At 36.5% G+C, this 12,213-nt stretch overlaps 2 protein-coding genes across 2 annotated transcripts in view; one reads left to right on the top strand and one right to left on the bottom strand.

Annotated features, from left to right (window-relative positions):
- Positions 1-12,213, bottom strand: part of LOC117788638 — a 101,588-nt gene that overhangs the window by 37,628 nt on the left and 51,747 nt on the right. Inside the window, 1 exon segment of the mRNA XM_034627472.1 lies at positions 3,765-3,811. The gene's annotated coding sequence lies outside the window, so the exon portion shown is untranslated.
- On the top strand, positions 10,198-11,095 carry LOC117779451. Its single transcript, XM_034615657.1, has one exon. It carries the CDS (start codon positions 10,213-10,215, stop codon positions 11,011-11,013), a length of 801 nt encoding a protein of 266 aa, XP_034471548.1. The 5' UTR covers positions 10,198-10,212; the 3' UTR covers positions 11,014-11,095.

Raw genomic sequence — 12,213 nt, 5'->3', positions numbered from 1 at the left:
TTTTGCTTCGATTTGAGCCTTGGTTTAAATTAAATGCATAACAATTATTTTATTGTTTACTTGTTTGCAAAGTTACCTTAATTTATTGATGCCATACAACTATAATTGTAAATTGTAATTAAACAAAAAATCATATTTTCATAATTCAAAAATTGATGGCTCTAAAACTAATAATTTAAATCTAAGACTGTGCATAAATGAATTATAGATATATTCATTAATTTTTAGAAAAAGTAAACTTTTGAAAATCGGTTTTGGCATTTACAAGTAATTATGACAAATGTGGGCACACCTCTAAAAAAAAGTAACAAATAAAAGCCAAGTTTTAAAAAAATTGTAAACAAAAAACTCTGCCATAGAAAAAAAGAAATGTTTTTCTCATATGGCGCCCCAAATCTTTCCAAAAAAGTGGGTTTTTTAATTTTTGGCCTGTTGCCTAGTATTATTTAATAAAATATTTCTAACTTCTTTAAAGTTTAACTCAAGATATTAATATGATTTTTGTGTTTAAAGTATGAAATAAAATTTTTCCCGAGCTAGCCCTTTTAAAAGACTTCTTCCTTGTCCTTGTTTCTTTTGTCATTTTAAACCAACTTAAGTTCTTATGTCTTTTTAACATCTTAACCAAGTTTCGAACGTTCGAACTGTTTTTTATCCGCAATTTCGAATCGAATAAGTGTCCTCTTTTGGTATGGTAAAGCTAAAAATAGGGATTTAGTTGGTGACCAGCCAACTGTCCTGCTCCGATTCCGATACCGATTGCGACTTCGACTTTGATTCTGATTCTGACTCCGACCAGTCAGCAGATCTATCTCATGCCAAGGGCATATTGAGAGCTTACAGAATCAGTGGAGCTACATGTGGCACACCTGTCGCAATCGTTGCCTGTTCCTCATCCATAGTAAAATTGGCAATTTCATTTTCATTCAACGCTGACGAAATGCATTTCCTGTAATGAATGGCGACAGCGGAAAAGCCGGCGAAACGAAGGAAGTGCACACACCTGACACAGAAATCAAGTGGACCGTGGCATGGCAGAATTCCACGTCTTTTTGGTTTCATGTATCTCGTGTCTCGTGTCTCTTGTCTTTTGCCTCTGACTCTGCCACAGTCGCGTATGTCCATGTCCGAGTCCGAGTCCGTGTCCGGGTCTGGGTCCGGGTCTCGTTGAGCAGCTGCAAAATGTCAAACGTTGTTGCAAGGACGGCCGGAAGTGCGGCACGGTCAGTGGGACAGGCAACATAAAGGGGGCAAGATTTACTACTGCCGTGAACTTAAAGCAGCGTCAGGTGCAGCTGCTGCAAGTACACTGAGCGATAAAATCAAGTATTTTGTAATTTTAAACCTTACATTTTAAACAAACTACAATTAAGCTTAATAAAGTCTAGTATTCTTATCTTATTTCAAGTATAATTTTTTAATTCCACAAATTTAAGTTTTTTAGTAATTAATTTTTGTTTTAAACTTAATAGTGAATATCAAACTGGTTAACTAGTTATGTTCTTACACTAATTTTCGAATATGAGCTTAAAGAATGGCGAATAACTAGCTCGAGGTAATTTGAAGTTCTTTTTGGTACAACCTTTTTCTCGCTGTGTAGCTTACTGACAGGACAAACGCATAAGATCAGCAACATATGCCCGTGGCTCAGTATTGAGCTCCTTTCCCCATACCACACTCCGTGTCTTATCCTTTTTTGCCCTGCCCCTTTGCCTATCTTCGGTCGTTCTGGCCATGGCCAAGACGTATCGAGATATCCTTGGTGTGTTTTTGGGCCGAGAGCAGCTTATGGCCATGGCTTAATGCCGTATGGACAAGCAGTCCGTTACCGTTAACGCTACAGTTACAGTCATAGTAACGGTTACAATAACGGTTAGGGTAACGGTAACGGTAACGGTAACTGATACCAGACTATACGGATTCGAATTGATTAAGACGTCCACTTAATTCTGCTTGCAGCATGAAACACTTTTAATTTGTGTACTCTGGCTGGCAGCTTACTTAACTTAAGGTCACACCCGACATTGATGTACGGTAAATGTAATTAAAATGTTGCATTTTTAATCTCACTTTGTTCCATTCTCACTTCGTATCAATCTTCACTCATCTTGTCGTTGGCAATCTGTCATAATAAAACCATGTAAATTCTGACGAAATACATAGGTAGAGGTCTTAAATCTCATCTCGTTCCATTCTCACTTTGTTCCCTTTTTTTTTCAATAGAAATGGGGTTTACAGGGTCTGTCTTAATTAGACGTTGAATACTTTAAGTTTTAGATACGTTTTCAAATTCTACATTGTTCCGTTCCCATTCTGTTCCTTACTCATAGCTTTCATTCTTGTTTACTTCAATTGGAGTGATAGTGGATAGCATTGCTTTGAAAAGTAACTTTGTTTCATTTCCAATTTGTTCCACTCTAGCGATAATTTTTTTTTATTTTGACTGTCAAATTAATGTAACTTCCATTCGTTCCATAGCTCTTTTTTCACTCTCACTTTTTCAAGAGCTCAGTGTTTAGTAAGATATATCGTTGAAATAGTATTTTTATCCATTTTCTTTTCCTAGCATTCTCATAATTTTATACTTAATACAAGATTATATGTATAATAATGAGATTCCTTTGTATATCGATTCATATAGCGTCTTTCAAGCTTAGGGCTGGTTAACTTTTCTTATATTGTCTGCTTGTTTTAGTCCTTTACATTCAGCCTTTAATTTGGATCATTGAATCTCCTATCTATTTCCTTCATTCATAGGAAATCTAGGCATTCAAAGCAAACATTAGAAAACTCTCGAATGTCTATGCATTTTCACATATATGTAATAACGTTTTGGCTAAACTGCAATCTAGTGTTCATTCGGATTACAAAGAGGCTCTCTTTTCTCTTTGGTCTCTTTGTTAGGTCAAACGAAGTGACCCCGAAAGCTGAGCATAGAGTTACAGTAGGGAGTCTATCCCCCAACTGCAGTCTCCACACTAAATATACTGGTGTTGTTATCTGAGGCGAACATAAGCCCAAGAACAATACAAAAACTCAATGAAAAACCTTCCTTATACCCATTCCCATCCCCATCGTCATCTTCATTCTCATTCTCGATCCCGTCCTCGGCATTTTACTCATTCAGCCTTTGCACTTTCAACTTGGCAAATTTTATTGTTGCACACACACAAATTGCAAACAGAGAAAATGTAAATTTGAGTTCGAATTTAAGCCCAGATTCAAATCCGAATTCCTTATTCCTTTCTCAATATACCATTTGCTTGCATTTCCCATTGGTGTTCTTAGCACTTCTTCGATTTCTTCCATTTCATTTCCACCTTTTTTTTCGTTCCTGTTGGCTGCAACTTTTGCTTTAGTCGTTTCGTATCTTTTAGAGTTTCAGTTACTTCCTTGTATGCCTAACTTACTTTAGATATCCTGCATATAATGTAGGAAAGATGAAAGGAAATGCAAATGTTTTCAGTTAAAAGCCCGAATGGAGTAGACTAGAAATTTCAGTCGGCAGAAAGTTTTCTATAAAGTAGTTGTCAAGATTCTAAATTTTTTCTCATGTTATGTTACTTTACAATTCTACTACAGATTTATTTTCAAAAGATACAGAGCTGATTTTTTGCACACAACAACTTTTAGATTTCATCTCAATATTATGAAAATTTCACAGTGATCGGATGATTAACTTAAAAGCTATGTGAATGTCTTTTAAAAGCAGTGGGAAGTAGGAGCATGACTCATAGTACAGGGTATTTCTTATTGCTACTTACCAAAAGTACTCGAATTACAACATGAAATAAATCGATGGCGTAGACACCTGCAAATGGTAAGGAGAAAAATGTAATAAATAGGGAGAGCAAGAGAAAGGAATATATTTAGAGAGAGAGAGAGAGAGAGAAAGATGGGAGAACATTAGTTGAGCTCTTGACAGTTTGCTTGTTGAGTTCATTAGCTAAAATTGTGTACCCCATACCTTGACCAAACATTTTTCTATTAATGATGCAACTGTCAAAGTTTGCAACTCCAACCTGCCACAGGTTCGTTCCACTAATTAAATACAGTTTAAGCAGCAGCTGCTGCCCTCCTCGTTGCCCCCCTTCTAGCCTAACCCATATAATCTCTGCCAAACTGAAAACAATTAATGACAGCAACAGGAAAGAAAATGTGAGAAATGGTAATTGAATTGGAAATGGTAAAGGTATAAAGGTATCTCTGCATCCCATGTTGATAACAGATCATAATCAGATTAGATATAAATAGTACTATAGTTGATCATTTACAGATGAGTTTATTCATACAATCATCAACTTTTACAGGATATCTGCTATTCAAATATGTATGTCAATTTTAACTTAACTTTAGTTGAGCGCAAACTGTTCAAGAACACAAATGGTTTCATATTTAAAGCGCACAATTTGAATAACTTTTGAAATTTACTTGGAAAAAAGTCTAACCGACTTATAGCAATTAGCTTTAGTCAAGGCTTGTTTAACAGTTAGTTAAAGCTTGACTTCGTTTGGGACAAGTTGTTTGGAGAGGGGGGAAAATGCCAAAGAAAACAATTAAAAGAATTTATTGCCTGAGTTTAATGAATTTTCAGCTTGTTTGAATTGCACATCCACCTCAAACTCTTTGCAATGTATGTAGCACAAGAAAGAGACAGAGAGAGATAGCGATAGAGGTGGATGGCGAGCGTGTGAGGAAGAGGAAGATGAGACAGAGCTGCCAACGCAGCAATTTTGATGAGCACAAGAGAAATTGAAGCGCCACAGGTGTAAAATGTAAATAAATCTTCTGCTTAAATTGTGTGTGTGTGTATATGTGTGTGTGTGTGTGTGTTCGTGGTGAGTGAAAATAACTGTTATTGTTACATTGTTTAATGAAGTTTTTCTTAGCTTCCTTCGTACTCCCCCATTTCTACATATTTTTTGCTCCATTTTTTTTTTGGTTTATTTTTTGGTGAGCATCTGCATTTTGCCTCAATTTGATGCTCAGTCTGGAGATGATGCTGCCAAAATATGTAAAACATTTCAAAAACGATTTCCATGTTTCATGTTTTCTATATGTATGCATAAAATGCTTTTGTTATTGCCACTTTCCATTTACTTCCAACCATTTATCTGGTTGTCCGTTTTGACTGAAATTCATTTGCACATGGGGCAATTAACGTGTAAATTGTTGGAGTGAACAAAATGATGATAAGCCAAAAAAAAAAAGAAAAGAAAATCAGACCAAATGTGAAATGTAGCGCAAAGAAAAAAAAAGTCTGCCAGACTTTGAGGTATCTAAATAAAAGAGGTAACAAAAACAGGATTGAATTATGAAAAGACGATTCTCTGGAGGGATTATTGCAATAAATTTGTAGTTTATCAGAGAGGATATCAATCGGATGAAATTACATAAAATATATATTTTTAAAGCTTTTCAAATTATGCTCTAATGAACTTGTTTTAACTGTGCCTTTTATTCGATTGCATTTAAATTAATTTATACTAAAGTTAAGGATTTTAACTTCTAAAATGCTGATTTAATTGGACATTAACAATTGTTATAACTATCAAGGATATTTTTATTTTATTATTTTTATCCGAAACGAACTTTTCGAATAACAACAACTCAAGTAAGCATTGATGAATCAATCATTAAAGTGCTTTGTGTAAAGTTTTGCCCAACACCTTCTTCTGTTCAGGGTATAGTAAAGTTTAATGTTGTCGATGGTCACATGGGGGTTACTTGGAATTACTTAAAATTTTGTTGAGTGGTTAGCAAGGGGAATTGAAGGAAATGGGGGCAATGTCTGTGTGGCAGCTGTTTGTTGACTGTGCTGATAAACACGTTTCATTTTCACAACAAAATCGTTGCATAAATTAAGGCTTCTTCCGATGCCTGAGCAAACTTCGATAGTCCTGTGAAAGGCGATCAAACAACAAGTTGCTGGGCATAAGTTTTTGAGGCATGTGCAACATCAGCATCTGTTTGGTGTGGCAAAAGCGATTGCAGCTATTACTCCAAGCTGTCAGCAGCTAACAATTTCTGTGGTCATAAGTAAACTCACCTCGGCAAATTGGAAATCGCAAATCGCAAATTGCAAATCGTAAATCGAATGTACTCCCATCTTCCAATTTTTTCACTCTCCAACTCTCTCACTCTTGCATTTCAGCAATTTTTCAAGCTTTTACAAATTTCTTCAAATGAATATTTAATGCTATGAGAAGCAGTGGTTCATTGGGTGGTTGGCTCTTTGGGTGGTACTGCTTTTTTTTTTTTGGCTGGTCATCAATTGCTTCGCTTTTTCTTTGGCCAATACTATATTACTGCCTTTCTCTGTTTTTCCTCCTCTGTATCTCCCATTCCCATTCTCTCGGCCTGACATTGCCAGAGATTTGCTGAAAGATTTACGAGCCAAAAGCCAAAGCCATTGGCCAAACCTTGGCAAATTTTTGGCAAATTGACCTTTTGCTTTCGACTTTTTGGCCAAGGCGACACATTTTGTGGGGCAACAATTGCCATGCAACAGCGACTTACAGATGCAACACCAGCAACAGCAACAGCAGAGGGAGCACCAGCTTATCCGGCTGTCCATAAATTAACAACTTGATTATGTCGAGGCCCCAAGCCAAATAATGATCATTATGTTAATGATAATGATGATGATGGTGGAAAAACGCATCGCAATTTTGCTTTGGTAACATAACTAAATTAAAATTGCTCGCAAAAGGACAATGTCGAGCAGCTGGAGAGTTTAAAGAGGAAAAGAGATGGAGAGAGAGAGAGAGAGAGGTTGAGAGGAGGATTTGGGACTTTTGTTACCACGCTTTCTGCTTTGCTTGACAGTTATCAACAGTTATCATGACAATGTACGCAACATGAAAATGAAAAATGAAAAATGACACAAAGAATTTATCAAACATCCGCTTCCGGCGAACAAGCGACAGAGGCAACAGGCAGCAACTACAGAACAGGATAAGAAATAAAATGAAGCTTATAGCGGTTCATGTCGCATTCAATTTACCGCCCTGAGAGCGAAAGAGACAGGCAGACAAGACTACAGATAAAGACAGCAACAGTCAAGGCCTTACACACAATAATATGGTTACATAAAAACAAAGAGTAAAAAGACCAAAACTGAATAAATTGTTCATTGTTTCATAGCTGAATTCAAAGGGGATCGACCCAAACACACACACACACACACACATACATACTCTACACAAATGTCTGTGTACTAAATATGAACAGACTAAAAACAGAATCATTGACACGACACGATGAAGCCCTTTAAGAACAGTCAACGAAGAGTCTAGCAAAGAGATGATATCTATAGGATTCATTTGCCAAAGTTTCCATATCCTTACTGATTTTTCCTGTAACGATCATGAACCAAACCATTAAAATTAGCTTCACCTTCCTTAAAAAATGGTTACATTCCGAAAAGAATAACATTCTTTTGTAGATTTTAAACTTTTTTCGTTTCAATTTTTATTTTAAATTTAATTGTTTAAATTAATCTAATTTGAAGTTTAGTTTTGAACATCTAATTAATTTTTTACGACTACTTTTAGTAGTGTGTAACCAACCTATTATTTTATATCAACTTGATTTTTTAATAATAAAAATAAAATCATCAACTTAGGTTTGATTTTTAAAAAATTGGACAAATTTTTTTTACTATTACATATTTTTAGACTTACAAAATCAAAAAGAAAAACAAACTTAGATACATTATTTGACTAACCATCGAATCAAACCAAAATTTTTTTTGGGAATCTAACTTTAAATATAAGTATGTCAACCTACAATTAAATTATATAATTTTATATCAACTTGATTTTGTAATAATAATAAATTTATAAACTTAAGTTTTATTTTTTTTTAAAATTTGACATATTTTTTTACTATTATACATTTATAGACTTATAAAAAGAAATGGATCACAGAAAAACAAACTTAAATTCATTATTTGACTAACCATCGATTGAAACCTTTTTTAAAATGTTTGATTTTTTCATTAATAATTTTTTAACAAAATATTTTTGGGAATCTAAATTTATATATAAGTATGTCAACCTACAATTAAATTATATAGAAAGTACACTTTTAGTTTTTGCTTGAGACATGGATAATATTAAGGATTCCGTTCATGAGTTGTGCTATCTTCGAATTCCTTAGATTTTTTTTGTGGTTTATAGATAAAACATCAACTAGAGCAATATGAAATGGAAGCAGTTGGCAATTGACGCAACATTTGGCTGAGCTGTTGAGCTTGTGGCTGCCAGATTGCCAGACTGCCAGACGGTCAGGCTTTGAGACTGTCAGGCTATCAGCTCCCACGGGCTCAAGTCAACTGGAGCGCAACAAAACATGTGAGTGTTGCTGTCGTTGTTGTTGGCCAAGTGAGAATGCATCATTAGTGCAGGAAACCGACAACGCGACAACGCGAAAAGGCGACACTGGGATAACCAACTGCAACTGCGAAATGGGAATAGCACTTGGCCAGGCAAACCAGAGAAAATGGGAGTAAAAGTGGGAAAAGCGGAAGGAGAATGTGTTGAGAGTGGGAGGGCATTGGGGATAACCAACCAGGCAACTAGACAAGCCGACAAGCAGACAACCAGTCGGAATGAGTCAGTCAACCACAAGACCACTAACAGATAGAGCTACGATAGAGATAGAGATAGAGGGAGAGAGAGAGAGAGAGAGAAGCAAAGCGGATGAGAGGAATTACAAGTTGCAAGCTGCAGCTGAGCCGCAAAAGCAACGCAACGTAACGCAACGCAAGCGTAACCATGTGGCAAATGAGGCTAAAACACAAGTGTTGCCAGCATCGCCATCGCCATCGCCATCACCATCACCATCCGTCGAGTGGCAGTGATGGATGAAACCAAACAGAGAGTCAGGCAACCAGGCAACCAGCTAACCAGCCAACCAGAGAAACATCCTTGCCACTCATATTTAGAAGCATATAAATGCAATTGATATTAACGCTAAAGGAAACTCACGACTCAACATGCAACACTTTTTGACATGCTTGCAACAAACTGTTGAAGCAACTTTCCAATGCACTATGTGAAAGAAGTTCACAATTTTTGCCTTTAATTCAAATTTTTTGTCGTGAGGTATCTTGAAAATCGTTTGATATTTTAAATCTGAATACCCTTAATGAGTGAGGTTCGATCAAAGTCACAAGATTTTTGTTGAAAGGTTGTTAGCTAAACCATCTAGAATCAGATGTCATTTATACTTATTGCCCGTTTTTGCCAATTTTCGTGAAAAAAGATATGTTGTAGATGTACATTTATGAAAAAAAAATCGAATTTTTTACAAAGTCAGTATGGGAGGGGGGTAAAGACAAGGTTAAATAAAAAAACAAAAGACTTTATAATTTCTTCTTTAGTTTAACTAACAAATATCCAAAAATTTAAGTGTTTAGCTTTACATATAGATTTTTTTTTAAATTGAAATCTTTGTATTGGTCGAAGAGGAAGGGTGTAAAAATAAGATCCAAGTAAAAAATAAAAAAAAACATTTAAGTCCACTTTAGCCTAACTATTTAGATTTTTTGTAAGTATATTACACTTTTCTTAATAGTCGCATTGGGAGGGGGTGGGGTAAATGAGTGGTGCAATTAAAAAAAAAAAATTAAATTTTTACATTATTGTAACCTAGCTCCATGCCAAATTTCAAGTCTCTAGCATTACATTTAGAGTTTATTCGAAAATATCGGTGTTTTTCCCATAGTGCAAAGTTAGTCTGAGTTTAAAAGATTTTTCTGCTGCTGCTTGCTGCAAATTTCCTTTGATTTCTCTCTCTAAAGAGAGCTCCAATATTGGGTAATTATTATTAATAGTTAAATTTATTAATTTTATCCAAGAGTTCCGTCTGTAACAGTGCTTCTGATCTCTATGTTTAAAACAATATCTTAAAATCAATGGTAAAATAACTTTGATATCTACATCTATAACCTAATGGATCCTAATGGATCTATGCTCAACGCAATACATTAAGTCGCTGTTTAACCAAAGTTAATATTTGTTTTCTAGTTAAACTTATCACCACATTGACAGAGTCTCATCGGTTTTACCTAAGGAATCATTATTTCATACTTCATCTTGAACTTATGATTACAGTAAACGCTTCAAAATCCCAGTTTTTAATACATCCAGCTTCAAAAGAAAGTTATAATTTCATTTATTTCAAGTTATTTTTCTGTAAGATAGTATGGCTCGGATGCCGTACACTTGGCGACAGCCGCCGTATCCTGGCGATGATAGTGACAAGCGTTGGATAGATCCCAGCATGATTATATTGTGTGAGGATGGGGATATTAATGCCGCAATCGGACCATTACTTGATACGCTCTATGAACCCATCGGGACGGGATTAATAGCCGCTGTCTTTGTGCATGAAACGTTGCGGGAGCAGTTCATTGAGAAGGTGCGTGGTGAGATGACTGTAATGCATCGTCAGGTGAAGAAGCATGATTTCTATAAGAAGGCGTTGCGTCGCCTCGACTGTTTGGGTGCCGAAACGGTTGCTATGATGCAGCCAGATGATATTGGCTTTCAATACACAATGGTCGAGGGATCGCCGATTGTTGTGTGTGACTTTAGTCAGAGTTACTTTAGCATCAATCATCCCAGCACGGTGGTTACCCTGCACACATTCCGTCACAGCCAAGAGCTTGGTGAGCTGACAGCCAAGGAGCATCTACCGTTTGTCAGTGCCGCCATTTGGTGTCCCAAGATGTCGGCTGCTTACGAAATAGCCCTGCTTCTGAATGTGCCCGCCGTCTACATCAACTGTGCCGGCATCTCATTAATGCCCATCGTGGAGAAGCATCGCAACAATCAATCATTTGCTTTGCTCCTTGCCGATCATCACTATGAGGTCCTCGTAATTCGAGGTCGGGCCAAGGCCATTGTCTTTCCGGCGCCATTGCCGTTGCTCAAGCGGCCAGAGCCGCCGAGTCCGGAGAGCCCAAGTGGTCAGAAGCCGTTAAGGAAGAACTCCAAGAGCTGATGCCCTTCGACGTATACGTAATATTTATTTTATATGTAATTAAGTCTGAAATTCAAGTGATATGCTCGCAGAGCAAAGCGTATGTTCTTTCATGTTCTTCTTCCTTTTCTGCATCTCCTTCATATCCTGCTTCTCTTGTTCGTTTTCTCCTTTGTTTTATCTGCTATTCCCATTTTTCTCTGTTTTCTTCTGTTCCTCTTGTTGCTTATATTCTTCAAAGTCTTCCATTATTTGCTCTTTCCATGCTCATGGTCGATCTGTTCTTTTTCTGCTTCTCCTGTTCTTTCAATTTTTATTCATTCTCCAAGTCTATATGCTCTTTCTTCTCTTCCTTCTTATCAACTTTCGTTAGTCTTCTTCTTTCTTTACTCTGTTCATTATATGCGTTTACCTTTCTATTTTACCCTGCATTCTCCATATCTTCCTGGACTTTATCTCCTTCAAAGTGTAGTAGCTTAACATCTGATTGTTTCTCCATTGGAGAACAAACATCTCCTTCTGCACTTTCTTTTATTATTTCTTCACTTTTCCCATGTGTTTCTTTCTCTGCATCTTTCCTATTCCACCTACCTATCATTCTTTCCTTCAAAACTAATTTTTGTCATTCTTCTGCTTCTTTTGCTGTTACTTTTCTCCTTCTCTTCTTCATTCCTCCTTGGTATTTCCTACTTTCAATCCAATCATTTTTGGATCAACTCAGTCGTTCCATTGTTCTGCATCTCTTTCACCAACTTTCATTTTTTCTAACTTCTATTCCGGCAACCAAGAATACCGCTTTACTATTACATAAAAAAGGAATTGAAACTAGTTGTTGCTTTGGAATTGGAATTGGAATTGGAACTGGAACTGACAGTGCAATTTGAACTAGTTCACCCCTAGGACGTGATTTGCGCAATGAGTTTTACTTACTTTTGGCATCACTTAAATGTAATTTGAGAACTTTTTGGCATTGCCTTTGGCTCTGCCTCAATCTGCACATACGAGAATGGGTTTTGTGTGGGTGTGTGTGTGGGTGTGTGTGTAGCTGCTTGTTGGTTGTTCGATTGCTTTTGCTCGTGCCTCTTGTTTTTGCCACTTTTCGAGTGCATTTTGCTGTAATAAAGCGCCCACTTCAATGTGCCCCAAACCGATGCAGCCTCTGGGGTGCTATTTTGTTTTTCTTTCTATTTTTTCCTCCCATTTTCTGTGTGTTGTTGTTGT

This window comes from Drosophila innubila, chromosome X (genome assembly GCF_004354385.1).
Source record: "Drosophila innubila isolate TH190305 chromosome X, UK_Dinn_1.0, whole genome shotgun sequence".
Lineage (NCBI taxonomy): Eukaryota > Metazoa > Arthropoda > Insecta > Diptera > Drosophilidae > Drosophila > Drosophila innubila.
This window is presented reverse-complemented; position numbering and strand designations above follow the sequence as displayed.

Bases quoted from the DNA above. Each gene is read 5' to 3' on its own strand.
- LOC117779451 (XM_034615657.1), top strand. From the start codon at position 10,213: ATGGCTCGGATGCCGTACACTTGGCGACAGCCGCCGTATCCTGGCGAT.